The following is an 18,024-nucleotide window of genomic DNA, read 5'->3' as shown; positions in this document are numbered from 1 at the left end:
CTATTATTGTTATTACACTTCAAGTCATTAATTCTGAGGCACAGAGCACAAGCATCAGAGCCCAGACCAGCCCTAGAGATGCGAAATCCTTACCGGCCTGCTAGAAATAACCAGATGAGCTCTGTCATCTTAGGCACGTCACTCCTCTCACAGAGAGCCAGGGTCTCAGTTCCCTCAAGCACCAAATGAAGAGATTAGAAAGAAACTATTTTTAATGTTATGTCATATGTGTCAAAATAGAGATTTTGACATAGGTCTTAATAATAAAATCAAGCGAGTCATTTGCAATCTACTATTGCGACACTAATATCACCTTAATGTCAATGGCAATATTTTTTAAATTAATTTTCAGAATTGGCCTTGAAGGATTTTTTTCCCAGATTCCCTACCCATTCTGTAAATGGATTTGTGTTTTTGTTTGTTTAATTTTGTTTTAAGGGGAGAGGTAGAACAGGCTGAAACCAAATGTAACAATTTGACAACTGGGTCGTTTTTTCATCATGTGTGCTGCCGCGTTCTCTCCACCCAACAAGAAGGATTATATCCTAAATGTCTTCATGTCATGTCAGGCCTGAGGTTTCCACAATCAGGGGAATTCATTGTGGTCTCTGTCACATTTGGGAAAGAAAAAAACAACTCCCAAAATACTGGCAATATACAACATCAAAAAGAGAGCCGTGCTTTCGTGACATAACTGAAGCAATGCAAAAAGCTGTGTATGGCCCAAGATCAATTTCCCTTCGGTCTCTGCAATCCAGATGGAGGATTCAGGTTAGTTCCCAGCATGAATTTCCTCTCTGTGATCTTCAGATTTTCCCCTTCCTTCCAATAAGAAATTAAAAGCAGAAAAATAAAGGTAAATTTTTCACCATCAGAACTCCTTTGGCAGGAGGATGTAAGAAAGATGACAGGTGCCAGGTGTGGTGGCTCACACCCATAATCCCAGCAACTCGGGAGGCTGAGGCAGGAGGATCGCTTGAGCCCAGGAGTTTGAGGCTGCAGTGAGCTACGATATCATGCTCCTACACACTCCAGCCTGAGTGACAGAGGGAGACCCTGTCTCTAAAAAAATACAAGTAAAAATAAATAGTAAAAAGAAAGATGGTAGAATTCAATTCAAATGGAAATAGACCAGATCATTAGACGCCCTGTTATCTGTCTGGTACCCAGTTGTACCCAGTCCACGCAGGCACTCTACCAGAGCATTTGTAATGACAATCTGGCTCACTGTTTACAACCACCCTATGAGACAGTACTATTCCGCTGCATAGGAGGTAAAAGTGAGGTGCAGCTAGGTTAAGTAGCAAGTTATGTTGAGTACAGAGCCTATATTTCACTCATTGCCCTATGCTGTCTCATCTCTTACTGATTTTGTGCCCCAAGAGGAGAGGAGCCTGCAAAAAAGGTTGCAATTGTGTCATTCTGTGGAGCAACAAGAAGACCTCCCTGACAAGTGCCACCAAATGGCCATTTCCTGCATTCTGAGACAAGGTCTCATTCCCTAAAGAAGGAAGCAAGCAAGCGTGGGAGGGAAGGTAGCAGCTGAGCAGAGGAGCTGCCTTTGTAGCTCCCTTCACAGAGGGTTGGTTTTCTGCTTACTGAATGATATCACACTAGCCAGTATGGAGTAGGTGAAGTTTGAGAAAAGACGAAGAAATGAAAGCCAAAGTTCCTCTTTGGTAGGTAACATCCCCTTTCTGAGCTCCTTTCTGAAGTTCAGCATCTCCTGACTCCAAAGGCTGCTGGACTTTAAGATCTCTTCCAACAATAATTCGAGATTCCTGCATCATTCCCTCTGGGCCCTGCTGAGTGCCCAGTGACCAAAGATGACAGGCAATAGCAGTTTCAGTGGAAACAACTGATAATGGCTTCATGTGTTATTCAGTCAACAAAATATTCCCTCCCACAGAATAGCTTCCATTTAATTTGAACAAGTCTTCATCCAAAGGCAGCAAAACTCACCTCTGGTCCATGCAACTGGAGAATCTTCAAGGCCTCTGACTGTTGTATAGAAACGTTACACTAGACACCAAAGGGCACGTGCTTAACTTGTTTAACAAGCATTGTAACCAACCACGGCTTTCAGAGTGTCTCCACCAAAGACAAGAGGGAGGGTAAGGGTGGGGTGGAACAAGTGTGAGCTTTTGGTATTATTAAAACTCATTGTTCTTGTCTTTCTCTACCATGAGATTGATAGAACCTATAACCTGGAATAAAAATTGAGCAAATATTTGTTGATTTAATGAATCTATTATTTGTATTTGTTCTACCAACTGCTTATTTTTACAAATAACTTAGATTTCCTACATTAATAAGCTGAATATTTAACAGAATAAATAACTGAAGGTCTTATGAATCAATATGCCTACTATGGGCATGTAATAAGAACATGACTATGTAAAATTCATATTTTAATAAATAAAATGTCGTTATGCTTCAGTTAAGAGCAGAGAGAATTATCCAATATTATACAACCTTTCAGTTTCCTTTAAATGCAAAAGCATATCCTTGGACAGTGAAATGGGATTAGGGATAAAATGATTTAACAGCACCTTCTCTACAAAGAATTTTTAAGTTATATCCAAATTAGACGAGCAATATTTTTTAACAGACTATACAGAGATAAGAAAACAAATTTGAAAATTTAGGTTCTCCATTTCTCCTTTGGTTTTTCTTGCTGTGTTTAATATCTGCAGGGATTAGAGATACGTGGAATTACCGTTGTTTTCAGAGTACAGCAAGGATCAGCCACAGTAAACTCCTTAGCTGCTGAATTGGTGGCTCTTAAATTTGTCAGGTTGAAATCATTGAGTTACAGTATACTAATTGCTTCAATTTAATACAGTTTACAAATTGGCTCCAGTTCAAAATCTTTTTAAATCAAAGAAGGAAAATATATATCCTCTAACAATACCTCTTTTCTGCTAACAGGAATTTGTGCTTTGCTCAAAGATGACTTCACAGGAAGACATGAATTTTCCCCAAGGACATATGCATCTTCCCAGAGTATTTCCAGGCACAATTTGACAATGGTGAACAATTCTGCTGTGTGTTTCTGGAAGCAAGTCCTACACAATGTCCATCCTGTACCTGCCTTGTTATGGTGAATGTCACAATAAATATGTACAAGGATAAAGTTGCTTTTTGTTTGTTTTTCATTTTCATTTGCCTCTTGGGGGTTTTGTCCTATGTTGTCAGAAAGAGGACTCTATGGATTCCTTTTCACTGAAGAGTAAATAGTTGAACCTTACCTGGCACTGGTGCAGGACACAAGGCTCAGCCGGGTTCTGCCATTTGAAGGAGCTGTTATAGGTGTTTCCTTCGTAGGTGCAGCCTAGACAGGAAGCACAGAAGCAGGAAGAAAGGCCAAGAATGAACGTGGGTTTCCTTTATCTTTAGAACAAAAGAAGTTAAGTCCTCTAAGCCAAGACTAGTGATGGCAGGAGCCACCACGTTCCTTGGCTATTTTTCCCCAAAACACATCTAAGCCTTTCAAGCACCCCCTTGGCATTCACTTACATTAATTCTTTGACTACTGAGAAGATTAACCCTGGGGACTATATTTTCAAATGGAAAACGATAGACTGATGAACTCTCATGGCCAAAATGCATAACCTCATAGCTTCATTTATGCCTAATGACAGATGAGAAGTACCGGAGCTGAAAACACCACTGGGAAAGGGGACCTTACAAGTGACTAAATGAACTCAAAATTGCTGAGGATCAAGAGGGAAGTTTAAAACATGGTAGGAAATAAGAGCAGAAAATTAAAATATAGGAATCGATTGCAAAATTCTATACCCATCTAAGACTCCTAAAGAACCTACTGTCTTTGCTAGATAAAACCTTCCAGCTCTTATCTCCAGTTCTAAGAGCTTAGGCAGTAAATTAGATTAAGAAAATCTGAAACTACATATGTACAGATTACCACATGCTAATTCACTGGCCAAAACAGAAGTCCTACTAAGTCATTGGCAAAAACAGAAGTCAAAGGCCAGAGATCCCCAAAAGACAAAACAAGCCAATTAGCTTGAGTTCCTATAGAGAAAGCCAAATAAATAATGGTGTGAAGACCACAGCCTAGGTCTTATGTTAGTTTGTACAAATAACACCTTCCATGCTGTGGGTTATGCTCTCTGGAAAGATGCACTTAGCTATGGCTATAGTCCCTGTATCCTTAGGAGCCCAGGAGGCAAAGAGATTTACCAATAATAGTCTTGTTTACTTAACCCAAAAAGTACAGAAGACAGAACACCCACATGGGACAGGGCCAAAAGAAAAGGGCCCAGCTCTATTTTTCGATGACTGACTTCTGGCAAGCTCATCAACCCCAATTCACAAGTTATTCTTGTCCAAGATACAGAGAGGAGACTCACCTCCTTCCATGAGATCTTTTAGATACTGTTGTGGTAAAAACCCTCTTAAGACATTCAATCAGAATAACAAAAGACTTAAAAAAATTTCAGTAGATGTTTTCATAAACTCAGAACCATGATCTAAATTCCCAAAGAATTATGAATGATCAAAAAGAGCTCAGTAACACTCTTCTCTCTAGTTCCTACAAATCAAATTACTAAAGTACACAGCTGATTGGAAACACATTAAGGAAATGCTTTCACCATATATTTTTTAATTTCCTTTGCACGAAGTGTTACAGAGATAAAATGTTCAACCACAGGAACTCCTAGCATACTGCAAATACTTAGGCCAAACTGAGAATGAATACAGTAAATTTTCAACAATGAAAACCAATATAAAACAATTTGGGCTAGCATAAATCTTACTGAACAAACGCACTTACAAGAGACGTGCCATGTGCATGTCTGATCCACTAACACAGACTCACTCAGATAATAAATAACTTGTTCCGAGAGATGGAGGCGGGGAAATCAGAGAACCAAATCCAATTCATGTTAAATCCAAGTAAATATGAAACGCCTGCCAAGTCTGCCAGTAGAGTTTCTGAATATGTTATATATTTTCATCATCTGAATTTTTTTAAAAAATGGAAAGAAAGGGTGATTTTTCACTGCTAATAGGGCAGGCAAAGATCTTGCCTTTTTCACTTTGGAGCAAAGTACTGAAAACCCATACAGGCCGGGAAGAACGGCAAGTTAAGAGACTGTTCCTAAGCAATGCCAGGTCATGTGCACAGGGCTCCCAGGAATAGCACTGGCTGTCTGGATTATTCCAGTCTATATGGGATAAAAGGTATGGGAACAATTGGTCCACAGTGCAGGGAACTTAACAGTGTTTTCTGCTTCAGATAACTCTCAGTTGGAAGCCTTGTTCCTCTATCATATTTTACCATGTGGAAAAAAAAAAAAGATTGGGCAATAATACTGGAAAATCAAATAAAGGTCAGATTGTAAAGTGCTGCATTGCTTAACCACCCTTGTCTACATGTTGGTCTACCATCCCTGGGTGGATGTAATAGATTTTCCCAAACAATGAATGAATCTGAATTACTGAATAGACTCCAAAAGATCTGTGAAAATCTCTTTAGCAAACGTAATCTATCCCTTTTCCTTCTTCACCTACCCTCACTAGCACCAACTATCAGTTAGGGAAACTTCAGTATATTAAGCTTTAGAGTAGATTTCATATGTAAGGATTCTTGGAAATAGGATAATTAAAGAAAGACATTTTCACTCTTCTTTTGGTTCATGTTTTAAGGTAAACATGTTATCTTAATGCAAGACACTAACTTGAGCTATGTGAAGACTCAGATATACATACAATCAAAGTAAACCTTTTGTATACTCCAGAAATAAATGACTTCATTTTCTGTTAGGCAAATTCTTTAAAATAAATTCTATTTGCCACCATCTTTATGCTGCTAATAGGGTAAACAGGCAATATCTTGGCTTATTTTTATTTAAACCCCAGAGGTGGAATATACTCACTCTCTCATTGGCCTGGGTAGAAAGAGAGGCAGAGAACTTTCTCATCATATATCCAAAAGTGCTTCTCAAGTGAAAGACCAGTCTGTCTTGTTATTTTTTTTTCTAATCCAATGTGGAATGATATTTTTATGAAATATAATAAAAATGACTTATTAGAAAAGACAAAATATAAGCCCATTTTTTTTATTATTCCATGTCATAGGCACAAAACATTTTGCTGAATTATATTAAACATTTCTCATTGTTAGTCTCTATTTCTGCATTTGGCTTATTGTAGATCAGCACTGTGGTCCACCGACCATTGGTGACCTGCAGAGCACGTTCTGGGTATCGTCACATTGGGGTATACATCATGAGCAGGGGAACAACCCAAAGAAACAATATAAATATTTCAAGCTTTGATGTTTAGAACTAGAAGCCAACTCACAGATGACATAATTTATCTCTTTCATTTTACAGATGAGAAAATTTGCACAGAAAGACTAAAGGGGCATACTCCAAATTAGAAGGATTAGGTGTGAAACTAACACTAGAATCCAGGTTCTGCATGAAATTCACATTTTTACATCTACGTCTAAACTGGTAGTATTATTCTGGCATTTTATAATTCAGCATAATATCCTTTGCATTGAGGACATCCTGGCCCAGGAAAAATGCCAATACTGACTCTTATAAAATTACATAATGTTAAATCCAGTAATTAAATGAAAGAGTATGTAAGTAGGATAGTTAGAAGAACAGTTAGGTAAATACATAGCAACCAGTAAGGTAGCTTTGCTTTTTTTCTTTAATTTTAAATAAACTTTCTGCAAGGGAATTTATAAATATGCATTAGTTTTCTTCTGGTGATAAAAAGCTTTTGAGATTCCACAAGCTGCAACAAAACCATCAGTATTACAGTAGGAAGAAGTGGTTATTTTCTTATAAAATCACTACAGCATATTTGAACCAATAGTTCTCAACCAAAGGTGATTTTGCCTTCCACACCAATCCCCACCCATAGGACTTTGGGTGACGTTAGGAGATATTTTTGTCACTCACAGCTGGGGGCTACAGAGTGGTACAGGCATCTAGCAGGTAGAGGTCAGGGTGCTGCTAAACACCCTACAACACACACCAAAAATTAACCAGCTCAAAATTCCAGTTGGACAAGGTTAAAAAAACCCTGATTTAAACCATTATACAGAGCTCGACAGTTCTTCTTTACCTCTAAAATAATACAAAAATGAGCCTAAACTGGCTACATTTTCCTTTTGTATATGTTTGGATTTCTTTACGTCAAATATTTACAGGGTGAGGAAGAACTTCAGAGTATTTTTTCCTAACATTCTTACTCGTGAAGAGAGGCTTGGCCCAGTCCACTCAGAAAACACGTGGCAATGGAAACAGGAAGAACACAAATTAATTGAATCCACAGTGAAGCAATAAAACTCATTTTTCCTATTAGTTGTGACCTTTCTCAGTGGCCACATTATCCCAAGGGAAAAAGAATACCACACATTTTCATCATTCTGTTGTTAAAATAGCTGTTAAAAATCATCAGGACCATAAAAAATGGCACTGGCCTTCTAACGAGCCTTAGCTGTGCCTAGTTTCTCCCTTCTAGTCTTAATCCTCTCACTTTTCATGCTAGCATTAGCCTAAGAGCAGAGAACTAGATCTTCCTGCTACCAATAACATAACCCCTGGGCACCCAAATCCCTTACAACATGGCCCTGACCTACATTTCCAGCTGGTTGTCTTCATCCCTAGAACTCCACCTCTGGCCCCAGGGTCACTGTCACAGTGAACTTGCACACTTCTGAATACACACATTCCTCAGCCAAGGCCATCTGGCTTCTGCCTCCACCATCCCACTGAAACTTCACTCTCTCGAGCTGCAGCTGCCTTCTGTGTGCCCCAAGGACGGTCTTTATCCTAGGACGTCCCTGCAGCATGCTGACCATGCTTTCCTTCTTCAACACCCTCCCACACCTTTTAGATGCCCTCTCCCCAGTATCTTTCCAACCTCTCTACTCCTGCCTCAGCTAAGGTGCCGGTTACATCTCGCCTGGACAACATGCTCCTTGACTGTCTCATCTGCCTGTGACAAGGGCCTTTTCCAAGCCATTTCCTACCCAGCTGCCAGTGTATGCTCTTTCAGGTCTGAGTATGTCACTCCCATCCTTGAACTCTATCAATAACCAATGGTGCATGGCCTGCATTAGGTGTAGTAGACCAGGTACCTACCCCCAACTCTTCTTTTCCAGACACATTGGGTCAGAGTTCCCAGAAATAGGAAGTGGAAGAAGAATCTAATGTGCAGCCAGGATTGAAAACCCAGTTCTTTACTATAAAATTCAAATAGCTCCCAGGCCTGGCCTTAACTCACCTCTTCGTCCTCTTCTCTGCTGCCTCCAAACCCATACCCACTCCCTCCGCTGTTGACAGCTGTACTTAGAACTCCCCCAGACATGGCCAGAAGCTCTCATCCTGTGATTCTGCACATGCTGGCCCCTTCTGGAAAAGCCCATATCCCATCCATCCCCTCTATCTCGATGGCCCCTACAAGTATACCCAGGTCACCCAGGGTCTCCTCCCTTGCCTGGCTAATTCGTCCTTCAAGGTTCAGCTCAAGGTCATGGTCTCTGGGAAGCCTTCCTTAAAACTTCCCCACTCAGGGTGTGCCCCTGTGCTCTTTCCCCATGCACACTGTGAATGCCCAGGTCCCTCACAGTACTTTGTATGTAGCAGGTACATAATAAATGTTTAATTTCACTGATAATAAGTACTAATATATTCCTGCAAACCACAGAAACAGAACATAGAGGGACATTCACTGGACCTCCTCTCTTCTCTTAGGCATGTGGCCCCACTCAATTCCACCTCCAAAAACGGCAAAGCTTTCCTGGAGCAACTCAGGTAAGTTAAATTTCAGTAGAGTGTCTTTTCTTTCCAAAATCCACTTTGGTACCCCAAACTCCTGGTTAATTCTTATTGGGGGGGGGTGCGGAATAAGCATGCACACAGTCATACTTACTAAATTAAACCAAACTGGGGTCTTTGAAGTCAGCTCATGCCACATGGCACAGGGAAGCAGAGCAGACAGATCTGCCATGCTTTGCTGCTTCCGGGCCACCTGATAGGTCACCGCCACCCCCCTGGATTTAGTCAATAAGCCCCAAATTACCCCAGCCCTGTACAATTTTTTTTTAATGAACCACTTTTCGGACACTGTTTTCCAGAAACATATGGAAGTATAATCAAAAGGGATAAACATAAAATCTGACTAGCCATTCTAGGGCTTAAATTGTGTCCTTAAGAGTTCATTTAAAACAGGCTTTTATTACTCTTCAAGGCTGTACCTACCATGAATCCTGCAGGCAATTTTGCTCATTTTTGGTTAATGGGGATTTTATAGCCAAACCATTTCCTCAATCCCAAGAGAAAGAATCAGACCCATGAACCGAGTTCTTAAAGAGTAGTGTGTGCCCCTTCACCACAGTATTTTTTCATAGGCTTTTTTGCTTTGTTTCCAATTAGGAATTCAATATGTGATTGAAATGGAATCATCGACAATACAAAGAGAAATGGTAGAAAGCTACTTAATTTTTGATGATTTTCTGAATAAACCCCAAATGTGCAGAAATATCAGATGAGTGCAGTGAAATAAATTACAAATTCAACTCACTTCCCTAATACAAGGAACGCAAAATCTCCACGTGACTTACTTGGATTTCTAATCTTTGCGTTTCTTAGAGACTGTGAAGTGATGAAATTGTGGCCTACAGTCTCATAACTTTATGGGTCATAACACATATAGTGTCTGGCATTGATAGGAAGGTAATGAAATAAATTCTATGAACCACAAATAAATTGGGCCTCTAGTCAATAAAATATGCTTTTGAATTTTCAATGTAATTAATACAATAAAGGATATATGAAATACATTAAAGGAGAAGAATACTTGCAACTACTTTTTATACATCACCCATCATTCCTGCATTTGATCTGTTCTTACTATAAACATTTCTAATCATGGAAGTGCCTCTCCCTCTGGGCTGATACACATTGCAGCAACCATCCTACCCTCAGCGCCCACTGCCTCTGAGCAGGCAAAGGAGGAAGAATTAAGTGGAGTTCACACGGAGCGAAAATAGAGAAAGAAGGAAAACAGTATTACACCAAGAGAGACCACCCTGTGACGCTGTAAGACTAGCTTTCTAACGTGGGCAGGAAAATGTTACCAAAGGCCATTTCCAAAGATGAGTTCCAAAAACATTTTTGAAAAATATTATGCAAATAATCCTCCAACAGGAAAAATGGAAAGAAGAGAGAAAACTAAAATCACTGCATAATTATTGTAGGTGAAGCATTGTACTCGGAGTTTTCACATGGGATTCAATTTTATTCTCATAAAAACCACAATAGGACAGATAATATTTTACTCCCAAATTTTAAAAATGAGGAAACCTAGGTTCAAAAAAGCAAAATTACTTTGTCTAGGGTCACACAGCCACTCTTATTCCAAAAGCCATGTTCCACCCACTTTTTGAGTTCTGCCAGGCACATAGAAGGAGCTCTGAAGGTAGTAGCTTCAATAGTAAAAATCATGTCCCTGGGGAAGGTGGCATGCTGCCTTTCAGTGATACTGTAAAACAGAGGTCCCCAACCTTTTTGGCACCAGGGACCAGTTTCATGGAAGACAATTTTTCCACAGATTTAGGGGGTATGGTTTCAGGATGATTCAAGCGCATTACATTTATTGTGCACTTTATTTCTATTATTATTACATTGTAACATATAATGAAATAATTATACAGACTTTTCTGCTAATGATAATCTATATTTGCAGCCTCTCCCAGCGCTAGCATCACTGTCTCAGCTCCACCTCAGATCATCAGGCATTAGAGTCTCATAAGGAGCACACAACCTAGATCCCTCGCATGCAGTTTACAGTAGGGTTCATGCTCCTATGAGAATCTAATGCCGCTGCTGAGCTGACAGGAGGTGGAGCTCAGGTGGTGACACAAGCAGTGGGGAGCGGCTGTAAATACAGATGAAACTTCGCTTGCTGGCCCACCACTCACCTCCTCCTCTGCAGCCCACCCAGTTCCTAACAGGCCACGGACTAGGGGCTGAGGACCACAGCTTTAAAACGATGTTTCAGTAATGATTGAAAGCCAGCATTATAAGGTTTAACAATGCATGTTTTGTGGCTGGAGTGGCAAGAGCTAATTTTGCGGATTTATGTTTAAACTCTGTTCTAAGTGTCTTTACATTTGGTTACCAGTCTTGCTAAGTCTTGAGCCTTTTGACATCAGGAAGCAACAGATAATGAGGGCTCAAAGCATCAAATCCAAACATCTAAGGTTGGATTCATGCATTTTTCACAGTAGGAATGTTTTTCACAGTTTGGGGTGCATGGTAGCAGCCTAAAAAAATAAAATTTATTTTAAGACAACAAAAGGACCAATAACCTCACAAGATATATAATATTATAGTGGCTACAAACAAAAAGTCATGAATGGAACCCTCAGTTTCCCCAAAGTAATTTTTAAAGACATCCATGAATATCTCTTTGGCAATCATAAAGAAGAAATGAGTTATATACAACACACATATGAAATACCATCTGTGTCACTGATGTATTGCCCTGCAAGATTTTTATACTTTGGAAAGCATATTACATGATGTAATCCTTATGGCTGATTAAATAGGGTGTTCAGGGATCACTGGGAAAAAAGATATGAGAAATAGTCCACCACCACCATTTTTCTTTTATTTTTTATTTTGAAATAATTATACATCCACAGCAAGGTGCAAATAAATATATGGGGATGTTATGCACATCCTTTACCCCACCTCCTCCCATGTTAACATCTTGTATAACTATAGCATAATATCAAAACCAAGAAATGGACATGGGTGCAATCCACAACACTTATTTCAGATTTCACCAGTTTTACACACACTCACTTATGTGTTCCTGTGCATATGTGTAGTTCTATGCAGTTTTATCTTGTAGATTCTTGCAACCAATCAACACACAGAACTGTGCCCTCACCATAATGCTCCCTCTGCTTCTTGCCTCTGTCCCAAACCCTGGCAACCAGAAATCAGCTCTCTATTTCTATAAATGTTATTCAAGAATGTTGTATGAAAGAAATCATCTAGCATATAGCCTTTTAAGATTCACTCTTTTCTCTTTAAATAATTTTTTTGAGTTCCACCCATGTTGTTGCAGGAATCAACAGTTTATTCTTTTACACTGCAGAGTGGTATTCCCGGGTATGGCTGCAACCCTTACTGGGTTTGAGTTTACCCAATCACCCAGTGAAGGACATCTGGGTTATGTGCAGTTTTTAGTTTTGTTTGTTTGTTTGTTTTGTTTTGTTTTTACCTATTACAAATAAATCTATGAACATAAATGTATACAGGATTTTGTGTGAACACAGGCTTTTGTTTCATGGGATAAATGCTGGGTCATATGTAAGTGTATGTTTAGTTCTTTAAGAAACTGCCATAGTTATTTCCAGAGTGGCTGAACCATTTGACATTTTCAACATCAATATATGAGAGATTTTTCACATCTTCACCAGCATTTGGTGTTATCACCCTATAGCTGACCCTTGAACAACTTGGGGCTTACGGGTGCCAACCCCCCATACAGTCAAAAATCCATGTATAACTTTTGACTCCCCCAAAACTTAACTATTAATAGCCTACTGTCAACTGGAAACCTTACTGATAATATAAACAGTGAATTGACATATATTTTGTATGTTATATGTATTATATACTGTATTCTTACTAGAGACTAGAGAATAAAATTTTATTTAAAAATTGTAAGGAAGAGAAAGGATACTTATTATTCATGAAGCAGAAGTGGGTCATCATAAAGGTCTTCATTCTCATAATCTTTACATTGATTAGACTGAGGAGGAGGAGGGGGGGGAGGGGTAGCTCTTGCTGTCTCAGGGTGGCAGAGGCAGAAGCGGTGGAGGAGGTGGAAGGGGAGGCAGGAGAAGCAGGCACAATCAGTGTAACTTTTACTGAAAAGAATCCACATACAACTGACCTGTGCAATTCAAACCTGTACTGCTCAAGGGTCAACTGTATGTATTTTTTAGCCATTTTGATAAGTGAGCAGTGATATTTCATTGTGGGTTTTTTTTTCCCCTGTGGGGGATTTTCTGGTGAAAATTTTAAACAAATTCTGAAAGAGCTATAACACTTCATCGTAGTTTTGATTTGCATTTTCCTGATAGCTAATGATGTTGAACATCTTTTCATCTGCTTAATTGCTATCTGTACACACTCTGATGAAACCTGTCTTCATATCTTTTGCCCATTTTCTATTTAGAGTTTTTGTTGGCTTCACAAAGTCTTCCACAGAGCAAATGTTTATTATATTGACGAGGTCCAATAGATCAATTTTTCGTTTTTATGGACAGTGCTGTTTGTGTCAAATCTGAAAACTCTTTGCCTCAACTCTAGATCCCAAGTATTTTCTCCAACATGCTTTTTCTACAAGTTTTATAGTTTTACATTTCACATTTAAGTCTGTGATCCATTGTGACTTAATTTTTGTATAATGTATGAGGTCAAGATCAGGTTTATTTTTTTGTCCATGGAGGCCTAATTGCTCCAGTGCCACATGAGGAAAAGGCTAGCCCCCTTCCCTTGGGTTGTTCTGCGCACCTTTGTTAAAAATCACTTGGGCATATTTGTGTGAGTCTATTTCTTAATTCTCCATTCTGTTCCGTTTATCTATGTGTTTATCTCTTTACCAATACCACACCATCTTAATTATTATACTATAGCTATAAGTCCTAAAATTGGATAGATTGATTCCTCCTACTTTATTCTTGTTTTTCATGATCATTTCAGCTATCCTAGGTCCTTTTTCTTTTTATATAAATTTTAGAATAAGTTTGCCTATGTCTACAAAATATCCTTGTTGGACCTACCCCTTTTTATACCATTTTTAAAATTACTTAAATGGGGAAATCAAGCTTGATCCACGCATAATTCAGGAGGCTCTCTCATTATGGGAAGAAGCCAGTCTGTGTTTGCCAAGTACACTTTGGGGAAGCATTTTTCAAAGAGCAACCCAAGGACGAAGGGCATTCCTAGGGGCCTGTCAAAATGCAGATCCCTGTACCCATCTTTTTCTTCTTATTGCCACCTCCTTACATGGGCTCTTTGCTGGAAAGTTTGAGTGGAGCCTCATTCACTTGAGATGATTTTAGAACTGTGAAACCATTAGAAGAGGTGCCTGATTCAACAGCCCAATATATGTGCAGAGTCTTCTGGGAGGCTGTGTGCAGCCCCCTCTGACCTCATGCCATGAAATCAGAGGGGCTCTTTGTTACATTTGAAACATGGGTAGATAAGAGCATTAAAGAGAAAAATTCGCCCATTCTACAAACAGGACACAATTGATAAAGACCTTAACCTATGGGCAGGAGCTGCAGAAAACATTGCCAAGCATCTGTCCAGAAAAGCAGTTACCGACCCACGTGATCACACTGGGGGAGGAACGAGGAGAAACCCCTACAGAATGAGCCGACACCTCCTCCCAGCCAGAGCTGAAGGAGGCACTTCATGGGAGCTGGACTATGAATCTCCAGCACTTCCTGAATCTCAGAGCAACCACTGACTTATGAATTTTAGCTTGTCAACAAAGGCTTATCTTTTTAAATCGTATTTCTTTGCTAGTGACATTTGTTAAAAAGAAGGAAGATATCAAACATCTGCATATAGTCAGTGGTGTGCTGCAAATTTTTAACAACCAGCTCTCTAAGAGGAAAAAGTCCTGACTTTGTAATGTGTTCTGATTTCCAAGGTATGAATTCTCCCACCATGGTCAATTCCAAGCTACTAATGTGATGTCACTAAACAGAGTCGGGAAGGTAAGCACTGCAGCAAACTACTGTTTACAGGACTATTTATTTTAACATTAGATACTATTTGCTCTGTAAAACCTTTCATCTTCCTAACAAGAGGCCATGAACATTTGGCTAGAGTTTAGGGTATTTTATCGGCATCAGAGGTCATGCTGTTTATTCCATATACGTAGATAACAATACTTAAGAATACTAACAGTAACATCTTTTCAGTTTATGGCATTATATCTGGCCCTCTTTCTCCTAAACCTGGTGTACACAAACACATACTTTAGCCAGGGGAACATTCATTCCAGTGGCTCCCAAGCCTGCTGAATATCAGAACCACCTGGAGGATTAATTAAGAATAAAGATGCCCAGTGGAAACAACCAAATGCCCATAACAGGTGAATAGGTAGACAAAATGTGGTATATTCAGATAACGAACTATTATTCAGCCTTTTAAGGAATGAAATTCTGATACATGCTACAACATGGATAAACCTTGATGACATTATGCTAAGTGAAATGAGCCAGACCTAAAAGGATTCTACTTAAATGAGGAACCTAGAATAGGCAAATTCATAATGACAGAAAATAGAATAGAGGTTACCAGGGGAGGAGAGAATGAGGAGTTATTTTTTAACAGGCACAGAGTTTCACTTTGGGATGATGCAAAAGTTCTAGAAATAGATAGTGACGGTGGATGCACAACAATATGAATGCACTTAATGCCACTGAATGGTGTACTTAAAAATGGTTAAAATGGTTAATTTTATGTTATAAGTATTTTGCTATTAAAAAAAAAAAAACAGTTGCCTGGGCCGTGCTCATTGGAGATGATGACCCACTCAGTCTAGAGTGGGGTTCAGGCATCTGAATATTTCACAAGCAGCCCTGGCAATTCTCAGGCACAAGCAGGTTCAGGACGCACTAATCTAGTCCAGGCCCTGCATGTTACAAAGGAAGAAACCAAGGATCAGAAAGAAGTGGCTCAGCCAAGCTCAAGTATCTAAAAGTGGCAGAGTCAGGACCTGATTCCACATCTAACTGCAAGTCCTATCCCCTTATCGCTTCATTCCTCAAATAACAGCGAGTCTTTATGATGATTCTACAATGCACAAGCCACAAGGCACAGAAGTTTCTGTCCAGATGCCCAAAAATATTAACCTGGCTTTTGCATTTAGCTCCTCACCGTAGCCTTGCCTCTAGAGGTCTGAGGTTGTTCGCCTTGCTTCTCCACTCCCAGCCTCATTAAGGAGGCCATGGCCCTGTCCCCCTGAACCCAGAGTGCAAGTTCAGAGAACTCCCAAACATTCTCATGCAGCCAGAGGGCTGCCTCATGTGTTCAGCACCAGCCAGTAGATGCCCAAGCACGTCTGCAGATAAACATCTTCAGCCTTTTAACTACCAAGTTACTGAAACATAATTAGCTGGCTCTAGTACATAAGTTCATACTGAGTGAAGGAGGTGCTCAAGTTCATGAGCATGCCAATGTACTTTGTTCATTATCATATCAGTCCTGTTAAATTTCACCCTTTCTAGCAGATAGATTTCTAAGGCAAATACACACTAGCTATAAGATGAAGTTCCTCTCCAAAAGGGAATCTAGGATATTTTGATCCTAAAAAAAAAAAAAAGGTGTGTCATCTTCTGAAGAGACTACAAAAGAGTGTTCCCTGATCAAAGCCCAATAAGAATGTTTATCGTTGCAGCATTATGATCATTTTTGAAATAATAAATAGAAGCCTGTGCACTCACACATCTTCATAAATAGATGCATGTCAATTTCAGAGCTGCCAACCTTAAACAGCAAATAAAAGAGAACCTAGACAGACTGCAGGGGTTCCCATGTCAAATCCCTCCTTCCCTGTGGTTTCTGATGATGCACCCCAACTTCCTACCTAGAATACCTAGCTTTCCTTTCCTCTGTTTTACAGCCTCCATGAACCAATGCCATGAGATTCCCCAGAGGAGATAGGAATGTTTTGATTCCAAGACATTTGAGATGAGGAGCATCACTGTGATTTCATACCCGCGGAGAAATAAAGACAGAAGGGGAAAAAATCATCTTAAAGTGCTGAGCCATTTACTCTTCATGGTAGGTACGTTATGGGCAGTCACAGAAACGTTTTAAGAGCAGCTGCAGAAAGCCCAAAGCCAAGTTACAGGTGCATTTTACATGACATCATAAAAGAAAGCAGATAATCATATTAAAATTATGGGACCTAGGAAAGCTGAAGTCATAATTGATCATGTTATTTGGTAACTTTGCACAAAACAATGAAACATCTACTAAAAATTACATGTAGGTTATCATCAAGTTTATTAGTCCTGAAATATACTATAGCCACTACCATATGAAAATACACTTAAGCTGTGGTGGTTTTAATGATTGTTTTAACCTCTATGGAATTCAAAAAAAGAAACATTAAAGTATCAAGGGCCTGGGACTGGTTGGTAGATGTCAGTCATTTTTCATTCCTATTTATCCATTCTCATTCCCTCCCTATCATTCTCACTCAACATTTATGTGGGTCAATAATAGCACAGTAAATATGCTGTTGATATCCTAAGACACATACTGAACTAGGAAGACTAGAATCTGGTTCAGTTTTCTCTTACACCCTTTCTTCCAGCATACGTCTAGTGGGTCCCGACTGGGTGCCAGGCACAGTGAGCAGAGCTGAGGATACTATCATCACTGCTCTCCCAGAACTTCCAATTTAGTGGGAGCTCCAGAAAATCAAAATGCTAAACTGTAATTGTGGTTAGTGTTAAGAAGGAAAGACGTGTAATTCTGTGGCAAGTAGCCATGGGTGCCAGGAAGCAATGCCTAAAGTGAAATCTAAAGAGGGGGTGAAGTCAACTCAATGACATAGGGTGGAAAAGCACTCCAAGCAAAGGGAACAGTATGTGCTAAACTCCATGGCAGGAAGCAAGCACAGAACGTTGCTAGAAACAAAAGAAAGTCTCCTACCAGGAAAAGTGCAGAACAAGAGGAGGAGAGAGGGGTTAGCAGGGTCCAGACCTCGCAGGGCTTGGTGACCAGCTAACCAGAGGAAGAGAGGGAATGCCAAGAGCAAGACAGAATTTGCTAGTACTTACTGGATGCGATGACCTATAAGGTATCTTCTAGCTCTAAACATTATTCTCAACAGATGCTCCTACTTGCCATGACTCCCAGAGCTGCTCTGGGTATGGCTGGTAGATTTCTAAGATGGCCCCCAAGATTTCCACCCCCTGAT

General features: G+C 39.7%; 1 protein-coding gene across 2 annotated transcripts in view; it reads right to left on the bottom strand.

Annotated features, from left to right (window-relative positions):
• The window catches only part of BMPER (BMP binding endothelial regulator), a 241,498-nt gene that overhangs the window by 182,833 nt on the left and 40,641 nt on the right, over window positions 1-18,024 (bottom strand). For both annotated transcript variants that reach the window (XM_045564642.1, XM_045564643.1), the window contains exon 4: window positions 3,252-3,334. In XM_045564642.1, the coding sequence (XP_045420598.1) occupies window positions 3,252-3,334 (83 nt within the window). The remainder of the gene's footprint in view (window positions 1-3,251; window positions 3,335-18,024) is intronic.

The sequence above is a fragment of the Lemur catta genome, chromosome 11, assembly GCF_020740605.2.
Source record: "Lemur catta isolate mLemCat1 chromosome 11, mLemCat1.pri, whole genome shotgun sequence".
Classification (NCBI taxonomy): domain Eukaryota; kingdom Metazoa; phylum Chordata; class Mammalia; order Primates; family Lemuridae; genus Lemur; species Lemur catta.
The sequence above is the reverse complement of the archived record's forward strand: the minus strand, read 5'-3'. Positions and strand labels throughout refer to the sequence as shown.